This window comes from Hyla sarda, chromosome 8, assembly GCF_029499605.1.
Source record: "Hyla sarda isolate aHylSar1 chromosome 8, aHylSar1.hap1, whole genome shotgun sequence".
Taxonomy (NCBI): Eukaryota; Metazoa; Chordata; class Amphibia; order Anura; family Hylidae; genus Hyla; species Hyla sarda.
In genome coordinates this window covers 96491876-96511132 of record NC_079196.1, presented here as the reverse complement: position 1 = coordinate 96511132, position 19257 = coordinate 96491876, and the positions used below count along the sequence as shown (strand labels likewise).

At 42.4% G+C, this 19257-nt stretch overlaps 1 protein-coding gene across 9 annotated transcripts in view; it reads left to right on the top strand.

The window, feature by feature from the left end:
• LOC130285070 (aldehyde oxidase-like) overlaps positions 1-13450 on the top strand; it is a 147906-nt gene extending 134456 nt beyond the window's left edge. For all 9 annotated transcript variants that reach the window (XM_056536220.1, XM_056536217.1, XM_056536221.1 and 6 more), the window contains 2 exons: positions 3113-3280; positions 13178-13450. In XM_056536220.1, the coding sequence (XP_056392195.1) occupies positions 3113-3280; positions 13178-13228 (219 nt within the window). In that variant the 3' untranslated portion in view covers positions 13229-13450. The remainder of the gene's footprint in view (positions 1-3112; positions 3281-13177) is intronic.
• Positions 13451-19257: the final 5807 nt, after the last annotated feature.

The window sequence follows — 19257 nt, the reverse complement described above, 5'->3', positions numbered from 1 at the left end:
AGACTGGGTGTGAAACCATATAACACCTACCATAGGGGTTCCAATCTCCGGGATCCACTGGTGCACAGTCACCTCCAAATGCCCGAGAGGAGGGTATCCACTTGGTTGCCGACACGCCCACAGGGCTCCTTCTCCTGTGGACATTGTTCATTCTGCAAATACATGAAAACAGCAAAAAAATGTATTAATCCTGTGGATGGACGCACATATAAGATCTTGGACTTTGTAAACTGTAGAAGCCAGAATGTGATCTACATTGCCCAATGTCCTTGCCCCAAGCTTTATATCGGCAAAACCATACAATAACTTTGCCGTAGGATCAGCAAACATTTAAGCACAATTAGAACAAATCAGGATACTCCCCTGGCCAGACATATGAGACAATACCATCACAATAGATTTGACACAATATCTTTCTGGGGGGTATACCAGATGAAAATCGGACCCCGTAAGGGCAATATTGATGGACTCCTGTTACGTGAGGAAGCCGGGTGGATTTACCGCCTCAATAGAAGAAGCCCTAATGGTCGTAATGAAGGCTTCTCCTATTTCGCCTTTCTTGAGTGAAAAAACGCCATATTTTTTGCACTATTATTGTACCACACTCCCGGTACCGCATCCCAACCCACCCCAAAATTAATTCCCCTCCCTCCTATTTTCTTCCCTCCCCCTTTTTTTCCGTTACCCTCTATATCAATATGGAACACTTGTCATACGGGTCGTTATAACTGTGTTAGATAGCCTAATGAATATCACCATGCACTTACTATTCCGCCAAGAGACAAAACTCAGTACAATATATCAATGACAATATACAAGGCGGTAGTAACAAAACAGTTATCTATGACCCTAGTGGTATATGCACTGTAACCCGATGTGGGAATTATTGTCTTAAAGGTTTAAATTGACTGTGAACATTAGCACCATATCCCTTTAATACATCAATTTGCCGTAGTTTTATATAAATTCAGGCCACTCCTGATTGCTATTATTCTTCAAAAGCAATCTGCAATCTGCTAATTATAGAACACTGTTTTCCACACACTGTTCGATACACACCAGTTCATGCAGCTATGACACCGGGAGCTCTCCTCCAGGGCCGTAGCACATGTAAATATTAGTAGGCACCAGTGTACTTACGATTCACAGTACGTGTCAAACACTAAGTTCCCTGTCATGCGCGTTAATTCACGCACGCGCAGTGACAGTATTCTTTTCATCCTGACATGTAAGTCCGCTGCCATGCGTGCACGGACAGTCATGCGCAGTAAACACTGGCTGTTCCTTAAAGCAGGGATCATGCGCAACGCGTCACAATGACGCCTACAGTGTTTACATCACATGACAGACATTCTTGCCGATCTTTGGAGGCATACGGTGTCTGTCTTTAACAACGCAATAGGTGTCAGTGGTGATTCCTATACATGTGATTAGGAATGGCTTTGCTATTGGCAGGATCTTTCGTGCACGGGGAAAGGGCTATTAGTGATGACGTAGGGTTAAGTTATAAAGGGACGGGCTATACTTCCGGGTCTTACTTGCCGCCAGTCCTCTGATGACGCTGCTTATGCAGCGAAACACCATCAGGATGCTGGCTTGTGTATAATATTTTAATCGCAGGGATTCTACTAGCACTAGCACACAAATCTTTCTAATATCTCAGTAGTGGCCATACCAGCAATTGTGGCATATACTATCTAGAGATTTCTCTCATCAGTCATCAACATATGTGCTTGTTAGACCCTGTAATTTTAATCTGTGTGGTCCATATATACTCTTTTGTCACATCATTATCACTTTATCAGTTCATTTTAACAACATTTAATAAAAGTTACATTTTAAATTTATTTTTGGGGGGTTTCTAGTTTAGGGTACCCCTTTGGGGGTTTCCTCTAAAGCTGTTGATTGATTATTACCCTGTTACCCCCTGGGGTTTGTTGTTTGGGGCGGTAAGTACAACCCCCACCTGTGGACGTCCAGCCCTCATACTACCCTCATGGAGTCTGTTTCTGACCATTTGAGTGGACACATGCACATTTGTGGCCTGCTGGAGGCCATGTGTGTGGGTTTTAGACTCCGTCTCATGCTACGACTAGAGTGAAAGCACCGCCAGCATTCAAAAGTGAAAAAAACATCAGCCAGGAAGCATAGGAACTGAGAAGTGGTCTGCGGTCACCACCTGCAGAACCACTCCTTTATTGGGGGTGTCTTGCTAATTGCCTATAGTTTCCACCTGTTGTCTGTTCCATTTGCACAACAGCATGTGAACTTGATTGTCAATCAGTGTTGCTTCCTGAGTGGACAGTGTGATTTCACAGAAGTGTGATTGACTTGGAGTTACATTGTGTTGTTTAAGGGTTCCCTTTATTTTTTTGAGCAGTGTACAATACATGTTACTGTTTTTATTTACATTTTAATTTAGAATTCAATATACTTGAATGGCATATTAAAGGGGTACTCCGCCCCTAGACATCTTATCCCCTATCCAAACGATAGGGGATAAGATGTCAGATCACCACGGTCCCGCTGCTGGGGAGCCCTGGGATCCCCGCTGCGGCCCCCTGCTATCATTACAACACAGAGCGAGTTTGCTCTGTGCGTAATGACGGGCGATACGGGGGACGGAGCAGTGTGATGTCATGGCTCCGCCCCTCGTGACATCACGGCCCGTTCCCTTAATGCAAGTCTATGGGAAGGGGCGTGACAACCGCCATGTACCCTCCCATAGACTTGTATTGAAAGGGGATGGCCATCTGTCACGAGGGTCGGAGCCGTGACGTAACAATGCTCCGGCCCCTGTATTGCCCGTCATTACGTGCAGAACGAACTCGCTCTGTGCTGTAATGATAGCGCAGTGCCGCAGTGGGAATCGCAGGGCTCCCCAGCAGCAGGACGGCGGCAATCTGACATCTTATCCCCTATCCTTTGGATAGGAGATAAGATGTCTAGGGGCGGAGTACCCCTTTAACCCATAGACTAACACATGGTTCGATAACCAATAATAAAAAATAAAAAAAAACATAAAACTGTATAAAGTTAAGAATATGACTATTGCTAAGGAAATTCAACAGTTTGAGGTTGTTTTATGAATACTTTACTTGTATTACCCTAGGGTATTGGTGAGCCAGCCGTCTTCCTGGGATCGGTTGTATATTTTGCTATAAAGGATGCTCTGTTATCTGCTCGAAAGGAAAGAGGCTTGTCTAATACTTTTATACTGAACAGTCCTGCAACCCCAGAGAAGATACGTATTGCATGTGAAGACAAATTAACTGAGATGGTGAGTACTCAATATTTTATTTTTACTTAAATGAAGCCCCTAGTGGACGATTTACTGTAAAAAAATAAATAAAAAGAAATAGACATCATGACCTCCAACATACCTGATCCTTCTTTACCTCGACAGCTGCTGTTAGGTGAACGTCAGGACACCTTCATACAATTTAAACGGTCAGCTGGTCCCATTACAATTGGGGGGGGGGGGGGGGGGGTTAGGCTGATGTTCATATAATGTGTATAGCTACCTTTACTGGTTAGCTCACTTTTTAACAAAAAATAAATAAGAACCCAATAATGGTAACCTCTATTTAAATTAACCCCTTCTATAATAAAATTCCAAATCACTCCCCTTTTCCAGTTTTTCGAATAAAAAATCATTTAAAAAAAATAGCGCAAAAAATTAGCCCACAAATAGCCTGTATATGGAAAAATATATAGTGGTCAAAAAATGTCAAATAAAAAAAGTTCTAGAAAAGGTCTAGTTCTAAAAGTTTAAAAAGTAGTAGAACATGACAGGAACTGTATCAATTGAATATTTTTGTAATTGTACCGACCTGAAGAATCAAGATAACTGTAAAAGAAGCACCTTATAATTTGCAAAATTGCATTCATTTTTAAGGTAAAATAAAAAAAATAAGTCATTATAAAGTATAATGGTGTGTAGATGAGAAATAAAAAAGATGGCTATTAAAAGGCAAGGCGGAAAAAAAACTAAAGTGCAAAAATGAAAATTCTCCTGGTCTGTTTCCATTACTCACTCATAAAATCCCCCTCTGCTCCACTAAAAGTGTCACTCTGGGGATTCCTGCCTGTCCTGCATCAATAACATCATGTACATAATTTATTTGACGCTATAGCCAATCACTGGCATCAGCAGTCTTGCACTGTATATCCAAATATCACCGCTAAGGCCACTGATTGGCTGCAGCATCACATGAATGATGTATGAAATGTCATTACTGCAAGACAGGCTGGAGCCACTAATGAAGCAGATTTATGGGGGAAAATGTTTTTCTATTTTATTTTAAAAACTTTCCAGCTGTTTTATTAAAAGTTGTTACAATATAAAAGTTGTTTTTTTAACTGCATGGTTTTGTTAGATTAACCCTTCAAAATGCTGAAAAGCTCATTTTAGCAATCCTTTTCTGAGAGCCCCTCCATACTGTACAGCTATTGCTTATTCTCTCCATTTACGTTGGTGGGACCAGATTTCAGTTGTTTGCCAGCTGTACTGACACAGCACAACCATTCGGGTACCACAGGGGTCAGTCTTGGGTCCTGTTTTATTTAATATATTTATTAATGACCTTGTAGAGGGGTTGAATAGTAAAGTAGCAATCTTTGCAAATGATACTAAACTCTGTAAAGTGGTTAACACTTTAGAGGACAGTGCACTGTTACAAATTGATCTGGATAGGTTGGAGGTTTGGGCTGGGAAGTGGCAGATGAGGTTCAACACTGATAAATGTAAGGTAATGCACAGGGGGAAGAAAATCCAGGCTGGGATTATGTATTAAATGGGAGAACACTCGGGACGACTGACGTGGAAAAGGACGTGGGAGTCTTAGTTAATAGTAAATTTAGCTGTAGTGACCAGTGTCAGGCAGCTGCTGCCAAGGCAAATAAAATCATGGGGTGCATCAATAGGGGCATAGATGCCCACGACAAGGAAATAATTCTACTGCTGTAGAAATCACTAGTCAGACCACACATGGAATACTGTGTACAGTACTGGGCATCAGTGTACAAGAAAGATATAGTGGAGCTGGAAAGGGTTCAAAGACGGGCAACCAGGGTAATAAGGGGAATGGGAGGACTACAGTACCCATAAAGGTGATCAGAATTAGGGTTATTTAGTTTAGAAAAAGGAAAGCTTAGGGGGACCTAATAACTATGTATAAATATATCAGGGGACCTTACAGAGATCTCTCCCATGATCTATTTGTACCCAGGACTGTATCTATAACAAGGGGGCATCCTCTACGTCTAGAGGAAAGAAGGTTTCTACACCAGCACAGATGGGGGTTCTTTACTGTAAGAGCAGTGAGAGTGGAATTCTCTCCCGGAGGAGGTGGCCATGGTTAACCTGGTAAAAGAATTTAAAAGGGGTCTGGATGCATTTTTGGAGAGTAATAACATTACAGGTTATGGATTCTAGATCTATAGGGACAGAACGTTGATCCAGGGATTTATTCTGATTGCCATATTTGGAGTCAGGAAGGAATTTTTTCCTTGAGTATGAGGATTTATTTTTGCCTTCCTCTGGATCAACTCAGTAGGTACTCATTAAGGTTATATGTTGAACTTGATGGACTCTGGTCTTTTTTCAGCCTTATGAACTATGTTGCTATGTTACTTGTCTTGCCAATCACAGGACAGCACCTACTCCTTACTATTATGCATGACATAGTGCTGGTGAAAGTGCTCTGGACTGAAAAGACTTGCATTATGCTTATTAGGCGGACAGACAGGGCGATCTGTCACAAAACCCGGGATCGTCGAACAGTGTGTTGTCTTCCTGGTGCTCGAGTTCGACACATCGCGGATCGGGTTGACAGGTTGCTGGGTGGGGCTGGAGAAGACCCAGCAGTCATGGTACACATTGGCACCAATGACAAAGTAAGAGGTAGGCGAAGTGTCCTTAAAAATGATTTCAGGGACTTCCAAGGTAGTATTTTCTACCAGAGAGGCAGTGGGAGATTAGGGAAGTAAACAAGTGGCTCAAAAGCTGGTGTAGAAAAGAGGGGTTTGGAGTCATTGAGAACTGGGCCGACTTCGCTGTCGGCTACAGGCTCTACTGTAGGGACGGGTTGCACCTCAATGAGGAGTGTGCAGCTGTGCTCGGGGAGAAGATAGCCAGAAGGGTGGAGGAGTGTTTAAACTAGGGACTTGGGGGGAGGGAAACATAGTGAAGATAGAGATCTGGGGATAGGTAATAACAGTGGGGATGCAGTGGGAGGAGGGTTAGAACAGTCATAAGTGATCAGAGGAAAGATAATAGGAAGGATAACATGAAGTGGATGTATACCAATGCCAGAAGCCTTAATAATAAGGCAGAACTGGAACTATTAATGTTGGAGGAAGACTATGACATAGTGGGGATAAGTGAGACATGGCTGAATGCAAGCTACGACTGGGCGGTTAATGTATTGGGAAACATTCTGTTCAGGAATGACTGTGCAAGTAAGAAAGGTGGAGGGGTTTGCTTATATGTAAAATCCTGTCTAGGGCCCATTCTGCCTGAGGACATTGGTGAGGAAAATGATCATGGAGTCTCTGTGGGTGGAAATAAGGGGAGAGGGTAAGAACAAGAAATTATTGATAGGGGTTTGTTATAAGACACCAAGTATAACAGAAACAGCAGAAAACCTACTTATAGGACAAATAGATCGGGCAGCAAAGAAGGGGGAGGTCATTATTATGGGGGGACTTTAACTATCCTGACATCAACTGGGAAGGTGAAACCTGCGGGTCCAGCAAGGGTAACAAATTTTCGGCAATAATAAAGGACAATTACCTTTCCCAACTAATGCAGGACCCAACAAGAGATGGGGAGCTTCTGGATCTTATGCTAACCAATAGGCCAGACAAAGTATCCGAGGTAGAGGTAGGGGGTCATCTTGGTAATAGTGACCATAACATAATAAGTTTTCCTTTATCCTATAAGGGGATGTCTACTAGTGGGGCTACAAAAACATTAAAGGATACCTCCGTGATGTACAACTTATCCCCTATTCTAAGGATAGGGGATAAGTGTTAGATTGCGGGGAGGGGGGGGGGCGACCACTGGGGCCCCCCACGATCTCCCGAACGAAACCCTGGCTCCCTGCATGGAACGGGCATTTTTGACCACCGCAGGAAGCGGCGCCCGACACGCCCCCTCCATGCAGTTCTATGGGAGAGCCGGAGCACTGCTTTCTGCAATCTCCAGCTTTGCCATTGAACTGCATGGAGGGGGTGTGTCGGCCGCAGCTTCGTGCTGTGGTCAAAAACGCTCATTTCATGCAGGGAGACGGGGGTCCATTCGGGAGATAGCTGGGGGCCCCAGACGTCGAACCCCCCGCGATCTAACACTTAACCCTATCCTTAGGATAGGGGATAAGTTGTACATGCCGGAGTTATCCTTTACAACAACTGAGAGTGGACCTTAGTGACATAGATTGGGACCTTGCCCTTAGTAATAAAAGTACACAAACTAAATGGGATACCTTTAAAAACATACTAAATAGATATTGTAAACGACATATACCCTACGGGAATAAAAGGGCTAGAAATAGGAGAAAACCAATTTGGCTAATCAAAACAGTTAAGGATGCGATAAACGATAATAGCAAAGCATTGAGACTACTAAAACAAGAAGTTAGTGGGGAAACATTAAAGAATTATAAGGAGAGAAATAAAATCTGTAAAAAAGAAATAAAAGTAGCAAAAATTGCAGCAGAGAGAAGAATTGCCATAGAAAGTAAAAAGAACCCCAAAATATTATTCACCTACATAAATAATAAGAAATTTAAAGTGGAAAATGTTGGCCCCTAAAAGGGGTACTCCGGTGAAAAGCAATCTTTTTTTAAAATCAACTGGTGCAAGATTTGTAAATTAATTCTATTTAAAAGCCTTAACACTTTCAGTACTTATCAGCTGCTGTATACTCCACATGAAGTTCTTTTCTTTTAAAATTTCCTTTCTGTCTGACCACAGTGCTCTCTGCTGACACCTCTGTCTGTCTCAGGAACTGTCAAGAGCAGGAGCAAATTCCCATAGCAAACCTATCCTGCTCGGGACAGTTCCTGAGACAGAGAGAGAAGAAAAGGTGAGGCACTGCCTTAGTAATATAAAAACACACAAATCACCGAGCCCAGATGGCATCCATTCCCAGGGTTTTGCAAGAATTAAATACAGTGCTAGACAGACCCTTATTCCTTATATTTAAAGATTCTATAATGACAGAGATTGTTCCACAGGACTGGCGCTTAGCAAATGTGGTACCAATATTCAAGAAGGGGTCAAAAAGGGATCCTGGGATCTATAGGCCTGTAAGTGTAACATCTGTAGTGTGTAAGATTTTTGAGGGTTTTCTGAGAGATGCTATTCTGGAATATCTTAATGAAAATAACCTTCGAACAGAGCACCAACATGGGTTTATGCGGGATCGGTCCTGTCAGACTAATCTGACCAGCTTCTTTGAGAAGGTCAGTTATAGATTGGACCGGGGTGAAGCTGTGGATGGTATATATCTGCACTTTTCTAAGGCATTTGATACTGTGCCACACAAAAGGTTAGTACATAAAATGAGGATGCTGGGACTGGGGGAAGAGATATGTAAATGGGTTAGCAACAGGCTCAGTGATAGGAAGCAGAGAGTGAGTGACAGTTACTAGTGGGGTACCACAGGGGTCAGTACTGGGTCCACTTCTTTTTAATATGTTTATTAATGACCTTGTAGAGGGATTACAAAGAATAATTTCTATATTTGCAGATGACACCAAACTGGTTAGGGTGATCACCACAGAGCATAATATAATATTACAGAGGGATCTGGGGAAGCTGGAGGCTTGGGCACAGACATGGCAAATTAAGTTTAATGTGGAGAAATGTAAGGTTATGTACAATTATGTGCTAAATAATAAGACACCAGGTCAAACTTCTACTGTAAAGACTTGGTACTGGTGGACAGTAAACTCGACTTTAGCAATTAGTGCCTGGTAGCGGCTGCCAAGGCTAACAAAGTCATAAGATGTATCAAGCGAGGTATAGAGGCTCACGACAAGGACATCGTTTTTCCACTGTAAAAATCACTAGTCAGACCCAATATGGAGTGTTGTGTATAGTTTTAGGCACCTGTATATAGAAAGGACATGGCCAAACTGGAGAGGGTGCAGAGGAGGGTGACAAAGATAATTAATGGTATGGGAGGATTACAGTACCAAAACAGATCATCAAGCTTGGGGGTGTTTAGTTTAGAGAAAAGACGTCTTAGGGGCGATCTGATCACAATGTATAAATATATGAATGGACAGTATAAAAATCCTTCTAGTGATCTTTTTTTATACCTAGGCCGGTAACCATGACAAGGGGGCATCCTCTACATCTAGAGGAAAGAAGGTTTCACCATCATCACAGACAGAGATTCTTTACTGTAAGAGCAGTGAGACAATGGAACTCTCTGCCGCATGATGTGATGTCTGACTCAATAAACAAGTTCAAGGAAGGCCTGGATGTTTTTCTAGAAATTTATAATATTACAAGTTATGGATACTAGATTTATGTGAATAGAATGTTGATCCAGGGATTTATTCTGATCACCATATTGGGGTCAGGAAGGAATTTTTCGTCTGTCATGGGCAATTGGCATCAGTCTCATGTTTTTTTTTTTTGCCTTCCTCTGGATCAACATAGTAGGGTTTTAGGTTGAACTCAATGGACTCTTGTCTTTTTTACTATGTATATGCTGAGGGATGATTTACAGTACTGTACTACAGATGGCATAAGGTGAAGGGGATGGGGTTACTGATGCAATGGCTTTGCAAGGCACTATGTGAGCATAAATTAAGATAGCAGCAACAACACAGCAAAAAAAGGGTTACATTAAGCACTGAAATGCTGACGATGAGAGGGTAGACTTGAATTCCCTTTAGGCACAGTGTGGATCCTCTGTGGGAGTCAGACAGGCTCATAGTTACACAGTCACACAGTTGAGTTTCTCTCTCTTTCACACAATCTTCTGCACATAGCAGTAGTTAATCCCTACTCATCCTTCTCATGTTCCATGTTGGTAGTGAACAGCAAAGTGAGGCATAGTTGTCAAGATCTTTGAGCTGTTTTTTCTGGGGTAAGGATTTCTTTTTGTTAAGTGATTTACAAACATGATAGGAATCATAGACTAGAAAAGGGAGGGAAGTTGTTTAACCCCATAAGGACACAGCCCATTTTAATTTTTTCCTCCTCGCCTTCTAAAAATCATAACTCTTTTATGTTTTCATCCACAGACCAATATAAGGGGCTTATTTTGTGCGCGACCAATTGTCCTCTGTAATGACATCACTCATTTTACCATAAAATGTATGGCGCAACAAAAAAATATTATTTGTGTGGGGAAATTAAAAAGAACACCACAATTTTGCAAACAGTTTTTACACTGTACACTTTAAAGTTAAAATGACATGCTTTCTTTATTCTGTGAATGCGATTAAAATGATACCCATGGTTAGATACTTATCTATTATTGTACTGGTTTAAAAAAAAAAAAATCACAAACTTTAACCCCTTAAGGACCCAGGACGTATGGGGACGTCCCCGCACCCTGGGTTTTAAGGACCCAGGACCTATCCCCTGCGATTCCTCGGTTAGCTAACCGACCAATCGCAGGGGGGGGCAGTTACTTCCTCCCGCCCTGCCCGGCCCTGGAAGTCCGGAGAGAACGGGAGGAAGACCATAGGACGCAGTGGGGGAGGGGGGAGTGCTGGGGCCTGGCCCCGGTACTTACCTCGTCCCTGAAGACCTGGATCCCGGCGACGGCGGTGGTGACGACAGGTGAGTGGATCTTCGGCGGCGGCGCGGGACCTTTGCAGCAGTCCAAATCGCCGTAAAGTGATCTGGACTGCTCCATCTGGTCCCCTTACACTACAACTCCCAGCATGCCCAGACATCCCTTGGCGTCTGGGCATGCTTGGAGTTGCAGTTTTGCAACATCTGGAGGTCCACTGTTTGGAGACCAGTGTGCCCTTCCAGATGTTGCAAAACTACACAGCCTCAGCATACCCTTACTGTCCAGGCATGCTGGGAGTTGTAGTTCTGTAACATCTGGCCCTTCAGATGTTGCAGAACTACAACTACCAGCATTCCTGGACAGTTTTGGCATACTGGGAGTTGTAGTTTTGCAACATCTGGAAGGGCACAGATTGGGAACCACTGTATTGGTGGTCTGCAAACTGTAGTCCTCCAGATGTTGCAAAACTACAACTCCAAGCATGCATTTTTTTACACTAACATGCTGGTGTTGCCCTTTACTTTTCATTTTGACAAGAGGTAAAAGGGAAAAAAGCCCCCCAAAATTTGTAATGCAATTTCTCCCAACTACGGAAATACCCCAGATGTGGGCGCAAAGTGCTCTGGGGGTGTTCAACAAGGCCCAGAAGGGAGAGTGCACCATGTACATTTGAGGTGATTTGCACAGGGGTGGCTGATTGTTACAGCGACAAATGCAAAAAAAAAAAAAATCCCACATGTGACCCCATTTCGGAAACTACACCCCTCACGGAATGTAATGAGGGGTGCAGTGAGAATTTACCCCCCACTGGTGTCTGACAGATCTTTGGAACAGTGGGCTGTGCAAATTAAAAATTTCTTACAGCCGACTGTTCCAAATATCTGACAGATGTAAAATGCTCACTGTACCCCTTGTTACGTTCCTCAAGGGGTCTAGTTTCCAAAATGGTATGCCATGTGGGTATTTTTTGCTGTCCTGGCACCATAGGGGCTTCCTAAATGCGACATGCCCCCGAGCAAAATTTGCTCTCAAAAAGCCAAATATGACTCCTTCTCTTCTGAGCATTGTAGTTTGCCCGTAGTGCACTTCAGGTCAACTTATGGGGTACCTCCATACTCAGAAGAGATGGGGTTACAAATTTTGGGGGGTATTTTCTGCTATTAACCCTTGCAAAAATGTGAACTTTGGGGGGAAACACACATTTTAGTGAATTTTTTTTTTTTACATATGCAAAAGTCGTGAAACACCTGTGGGGTATAAAGGCTCACTTTATTCCTTGTTACGTTCCTCAAGGGGTCTGGTTTCCAAAATGGTATGCCATGTGTTTTTTTTTTTTTTTTTTGCTGTTCAGGCTTTCTAAATGCAACATGCCCCCCAAAAACCATTTCAGAAAAACGTACTCTCCAAAATCCCCTTGTCGCTCCTTCGCTTCTGAGCCCTATACTGCGCCCGCCGAACACTTTACATAGACATATGGGTTATGTGCTTACTCGAGTGAAATTGTGCTACAAATATAAGTAAAATAGTAAAAGTAAAATTTTCGCCTTTTACCCCTTGTAAAAATAAAAAAATTGGGTCTACAAGAACATGCGAGTGTAAAAAATTAAGATTGTGAATTTTCTCCTTCACTTTGCTGCTATTCCTGTGAAACACCTAAAGGGTTAAAACACTTACTGAATGTCATTTTAAATACTTTGGGGGGTGCAGTTTTTATAATGGGTTCATTTGTGGGGTATTTCTAAGATGAAGACCCTTCAAATCAACTTCAAACCTGAACTGGTCCCTGAAAAATTGTGAGTTTGAAAATTTTGTGAAAAATTGGAAAATTGCTGCTGAACTTTGAAGCCCTCTGGTGTCTTCCAAAAGTAAAAACATGTCAATTTTAAGATGCAAACATAAGGTGGACATATTGTATATGTGAATTTAAAAAAAATTATTTGGAATATCCATTTTCCTTACAAGCAGAGAGCTTCAAAGTTAGAAAAATGCTAAATGTTCAAATTTTTCATCAAATTTGGGGATTTTTCACCAAGAAAGGATGCAAGTATCGACAAAATGTTACCATTAAGTTAAAGTAGAATATGTCACGAAAAAACAATCTCAGAATCAGAATGATAAGTAAAAGCATTCCAGAGTTATTAATGTTTAAAGTGACAGTGGTCAGATGTGCAAAAAATGGCTGGGTCCTAAGGTGTAAAATGGCTGGGTCCTTAAGAGGTTAACAATATTAGTATGTTTAAAATTACTCCATTTTGATGATTATTTTGCACCTCTGGCTGCCATGATGGATAATCGGATCATTACCAATCTTTACTATTACTTCAAATTTTTTAATAAAAAATTATGTTTAAATGGATTGTCCTTTCTGGTGTCAACATTACTAGTTCCTTTTATTCCTTTATTTTTTTGTAGATTGAAAAAGATGACCCTGCATCTTTCATCCCCTGGTCCATTGATGTGTGACATAGATTGTGCCCAGTACTTGACTGAAGTAATAGCCTGGTGACTGAAAGGGAGCACGAAATCCATTCCTGGAAAAAAATAATTATAAATTTACAAATAACCATTTAATGATGTTTCTATGATTTAGAATGTTTTTTTTCCTATGGTATTGAATATTGCATGCTGAACTGATAATGTGTCCGAATATTCAATGAATTAATGATGGTGAAAATACAAGTAACATTGAGCTTGATGATTTTTTTGTGTAATTTTCTACTTTTGCACAAATTACACTTGCTAGCAGGTAACATGAAGACTAATGCAATGTTAGTGAACAACACAGTCCTATACCAGAACAGCAAATAGTACTATTACCATAGAATCAGTTGATACCAGAATAAAACCTACAGTGTCATTTGGATATAGGCACAGTCATGTGAAAAAGTGAGGACACTACTTGTATACTTTTTCATTCTCTAACACATAGGCTCAGATTTATTAATCTACCTGAAATCAACAATGTCTGGTTTTGTCCATAGCAATGAATCACAGCTTAGCTTTAAAGGGGTACTCCGGTGCTTACACATCTTATCCCCTATCCAAAGGATAGGGGATAAGATGCCTGATCGCGGGAGTCCCGCAGCTGGGGACGCCCGTGATCATGCACGGGGCACCCCGTTTGTAATCAGTCCCCGGAGCGTGTTCGCTCCGGGTCTGATTACCGGCGACCGCAGGGCCGGCGGCTTGTGATGTCACGCCTCCGCCCCCATGTGATGTCACGCTCCGCCCCTCAATGCAAGTCTACGGGAGGGGGCGTGCCCCATGCATGATCCCGGGTGTCCCCAGCTGCGGGACTCCCGCTATCAGGCATCTTATCCCCTATCCTTTGGATAGGGGATAAGATGTCTAAGCACCGGAATACCCCTTTAATATCGTAAAGTGTACTTGTCAGATCCCACAAAAAAAATATGTTACTTATTACCTAATCCTGACCATGTACATCTAAATTTTATGCCTCTATCACCTAAATTTATTATAAAAATCTCTCTTTTAGTGTTAGATATCCTCTCAGGGGAAGGGGGCTTGTCCCTCCCTTGTGGTGGTGGGAGGTTATTGGTGTATCTGCTCATGCAGCCTTGTCCATTAGTCATCTGTTTTCCATGACTCATGGACAAGCCTGATGCTGATGCAGGACTGGTTAGTGTCCCAGTAGGTATGGGGACCCTTAGTGGTTGGATTTTCAGGAGCCATTTTCTTTATTAAATAGTCAAACATTTTTTAACAACCATATTACGAAAGGTCTTTAGTTTTAATTAGTAACAACATATAAAAAGGTTTTAGATGTGACAGTGCCCATTTATTGAGTTGTGGTAAAATGAGAGTTGTGATTGGCAGCTTTGGAAAAAAATGAGATGGTTTTGGTTTCAGGCAGGATGATAAAAATAAAAATCTATTGATTTGTCAATAATTTATTACACACAAAAATGGAATCTATATCATAGCATTTCACAAAAAAGCACTGAAAGCACTGTAAGACTAGTGATGGTGAGTGTGCCTTATATAGGAAGAAAAATAACCTTGAGTGTTACTTTAACTCCTTGGGGACTGAGGGTGTATGGATAGGCCCTCGCGTCCTGACACTTAAGGACGGAGGGCGTACCTGTACGCCCTCCGCATTTACGATCATCGCTGTTCGCCGGGCGGTGATCGGACCGGGATGACTGCTGAAATCATTCAGCAGGCATTCCGTGCCAATGCCAAGTGGGGTCCTGAGACCCCCCCCCCATGTTGGCGATCGCCGCAAATCGCTGGTGAATTCACATCAGCGATTTGCGGCTATTCCGGGTCTATGGTGACCTGGAAAATAAGGGGGATCGGGGTTGTCCAAGACACATGATCCCCCCGAAGGGATAGGAGTGAGGTGGCAGGGGTGCCACCCCTCCTATCCCTGCTATTGGTCATCTAGAAGCGACGAGCAATAGCAGATCAGGGGCGGGGGGGGGGGGGGGGGGTTTAACTTCCGGTTTCCCCGTTCTGCCCACCCACAATAGGCGGGGCAGAACGGGGAAACCGGAGGGGACCGGCGCCGAAGATCCACTTACCCATCGGCGGAGGCGAAGATCAGCGGCAGGGATCGCGGCAGAAGAGGACGGCGATGTGGCTCCCTGGATCCTACGGAAGCCAGTGAGTTGCCTAGCAACATCTGGAGGGCTCCAGTTGGAGACCACTATATAGTTGTTTGCTGTGTGGGCATGCTGGGATTTGTAGTTTTGCAACAGCTGGAGGGCTACAGTTTGGAGATCACTGTGCAGTGGTCTCTAAACTGTAGCCCTCCAGATGTTGCAAAACTGAAAATCCGAGCATGCCTAAACAGCTGTCTCGGCATGCTGGGAGTTGTAGTTGCGTACCTCCAGCTGTTGCATAACTACATCTCCCAGCATGCCCTTTGGCAATCAGTACAAGCTGGGAGTTGTAGTTTTGCAACAGCTGGAGGCACACTGGTTGGAAAATACTGAGTTAGGTAACAGAACCTAACTGAAGGTTTTCCAACCAGTGTGCCTCCAGCTGTTGCAAAAGTACAAGTCCCAGCAAGCATGGTCTGTCAGTACATGCTGGGAGTTGTAGTTTTGAAACAGCTGGAGGTTTGCCCCCCCCCCATGTGAATGTACAGCGCAAACTCCTTGCGGGAAACTCAGCGTAAACTGCCACCAGTGCGAATGTACCCTCAAAACACTACACCACACTACACTAACACATAATAAAGGGTGAAACACTACTTATACACCCCCTTACACTGTACCCCCCCCCCCCCAATAAAAATGAAAACGTATCATATGGCAGTGTTTCCAAAATGGAGCTTCCAGCTGTTGCAAAACAACAACTCCCAGCATTTCCGGACAGCCACTGACTGTCCAGGCATGCTGGGAGTTCAGCACCAGCTGGAGGCACCCTGTTTGGGAATCACTGGCGTAGAATACCCCTATGTCCACCCCTATGCAATCCCTAATTTATTCCTCAAATACGCATGGCACTCTCTCACTTCGGAGCCCTGTCGTATATGAAAAGGAAAAGTTGGGGTCTACACCAGCCTGTTAGTGTAAAAAAAAAAAAAAATTTACATTAACATGCTGGTGTTGCCCCATACTTTTTATTTTCACAGGAGGTAAAAGGAAAAAAAGACCCCCAAAATTTGTAACACAATTACGGAGTACGGAAATACCCCATATGTGGACGTCAAATGCTCTGCGGATGCACAACAAGGCTCAGGAGTGAGACCGCACTATGTACAGTTGAGGCCTAAATTGGTGATTTGCACAGGGGTGGCTGATTTTACAGCGGTTCTGACATAAACGCAAAAAAATAACTACCCACATGTGACCCCATTTTGGAAACTACACCCCTCACGGAATGTAACAAAGGGGTATAGTGAGCCTTAACAGCCCACAGGTGTTTGACAAATTTTCGTTAAAGTTGGCTGGGAGAATGAAGAAAAAAAAATGTTTCACTAAAATGATGGTGTTACGCTAAAGTTTTCATTTTCACAAGGGAAAATGGGGGAAAAGCACCCCCAAAATTTGTAACTCTATTTCTTCTGAGTAAGAAAATAGCCCATGTGTGGATGTAACGTGCTCTGCTGGTGCACTATAATGCTCAGAAGAGAGGGAGCGCCATTGGGATTTTGGAGAGAAAATTTGTCAGGAATTGAAGGCCACGTGTGTTTACAAAGCCCCCATAGTGCCAGAACAATGAACCCCCCCACATATGACCCCATTTTGGAAACTACATCCCTCACAGAATGTCATAAGGGGTGCAGAATTTTTACACCCCACTGGTGTCTGACAGATTTTTGGAACAGTGGTCCGTGAAAATGAAAAATGTTATTTTTCATTTGTACAGCCCACTGTTCCAAAGATCTGTCAAACGCCAGTGGGGTGTAAATACTTACTGCACCACTTATTAAATTCTGTGAGGGGTGTAGTTTCCAAAATGGGGTCACACGTGGGGGGTTCACTGTTCTGGCACCACGGGGGCTTTGTAAACGCACATGGCCCCTGACTTCCATTCCAAACAAATTCTGCCTCCAAAAGCCCAATGGAGGTCCTTCTCTTATGAACATTGTAGTGCGCCAGCAGAGCACTTGACCTCCATACATGGGGTATTTCCATACTCAGAATAAAGGGGTTACAAATTTTGTTGGGCATTTTCTCCTATTACCCCTTGTAAAAATGTTACATTTGGGGAAAAACAAGCATTTTAGTGAAAAATTTTTTTTTTCATTTACACATCCAATTTTAACAAAAAGTACCCCTTGTTATGTTCCTTGAGGGGTGTAGTTTCCAAAATAGTAGGCCATGTGTTTTTTTTTTTGCTGTTCTGGCACCATATGGGCTTCCTAAATGCGACATGCCCCCCAAAAACCATTTCAGCAAAATTTGCTTTCCAAATGCCAAATGTGACTCCTTCTCTTCTGAGCATTGTAGTTCGCCGCAGAGCATTTTAAGTCCTAACATGGGGTATTACCATACTCAGAAGAGATAAGGTTACAAATTTTTTTGGGGGGGGGCATTTTCTCCCATTACCCTTTGTAAAAAATGGTAAATTTGGGGGGAAAACTGCACTTTAGTGAAAATAATAATTTTTTCATTTACACATCCGACTTTAGCGAAAAGTCGGCAAACACCTGTGGGGTGTTAAGGCTCACTGGACCCCTTGTTACGTGCCTTGAGGGGTTTAGTTTTCAAAATTGTATGCCATGTGTTTTTTTTTTTGCTGTTGTGGCACCATAGGGGCTTTCTAAATGTGACATGCCCCAAAATCCCATTGTCGCTCCTTCCCTTATGAGCCCTCTACTGCGCTCACCGAGCACTTTATATACACATATGACGTATTTCCTTAGTTGAGAGAAATTGGGTTACAAATTCTGGGGGGCTTTTCTCCAAATTACCCCTTGTAAAAATTCAAAAACTGGGTCTACAAGAACATGCGAGTGTAAAAAATGAAGATTTTGAATTTTCTCCTTCAATTTGCTGCTATTCCTTTGAAACACCTAAAGGGTTAACAAACTTTCTGAATGGTAATTCTAATATGATGGCGCCTCAAATCCACTTCAAAACTGAACTGGTCCCTGAAAAATTCCGATTTTGAAAATGTTGTGAAAATTTTGAAAATTGCTGAACTTTGAAGCCCTCTGATGTCTTACAAAAGTAAAAACATGTCAACTTTATGATACAAAGATAAAGTAGACATATTATATATGTGAATCAATATATAACTTATTTAGAATCTCTATTTTCCTTACAAGCAGAGAGCTTCAAAGTTAGAAAAATGCTAAATTTTCCCTTTTTTCATAAAATTTTGTAATTTTTCACCAAGAAATGATGTATCGACGAAAATTTACCACTAACATAAAGTAGAATATGTCACGAAAAAACATTCTCGGAATCAGAATGAAAAGTAAAAGCATCCCAGAGTTATTAATGCTTAAAGTGACAGTGGTCAGAATTGCAAAAAATGCTCTGGTCCTTAGGGTTATAATGGGCTCCATCCCCAAGGGGTAAAGGGCACTTTTTAATGGTAAGGCAACATAAATATTTTTTTTGTATCAGCGATGCTGTTCTACACATCACAATTTGTGTCTCAATGGCATGGATATGATTTCTGAAGCTCAAAATCGTCTGCAATCATATCCGTGCACAAATTGGCACATACCCCATTCAATCCTATGACCCAGGCATGGTCGGCTAGTGAATACGTTCGGGTCATTTTCTAAGCATATTCAACTTTTTGATAAAAAAAAGTCTCCTGCATTTTACAATCCAATCCAAAAGACGGATACGCTTGGAAAATGACCCAAATGTAGTCATTAGGCTCGGGTCTTAGGATTGAATGCAGTTTGTAATGATCCGTGCACAGATTTGATTGCAGCCAATTTTGAGCTTCAAAAATCGTATCCATGGCATGGAGGGACAAATCATGATGTGAATGCAATCCTAACAGTGCCAAGTTTCCACTGATTAGCATTTCCTGCTTAGCCAAACAGGAAAGTCTCG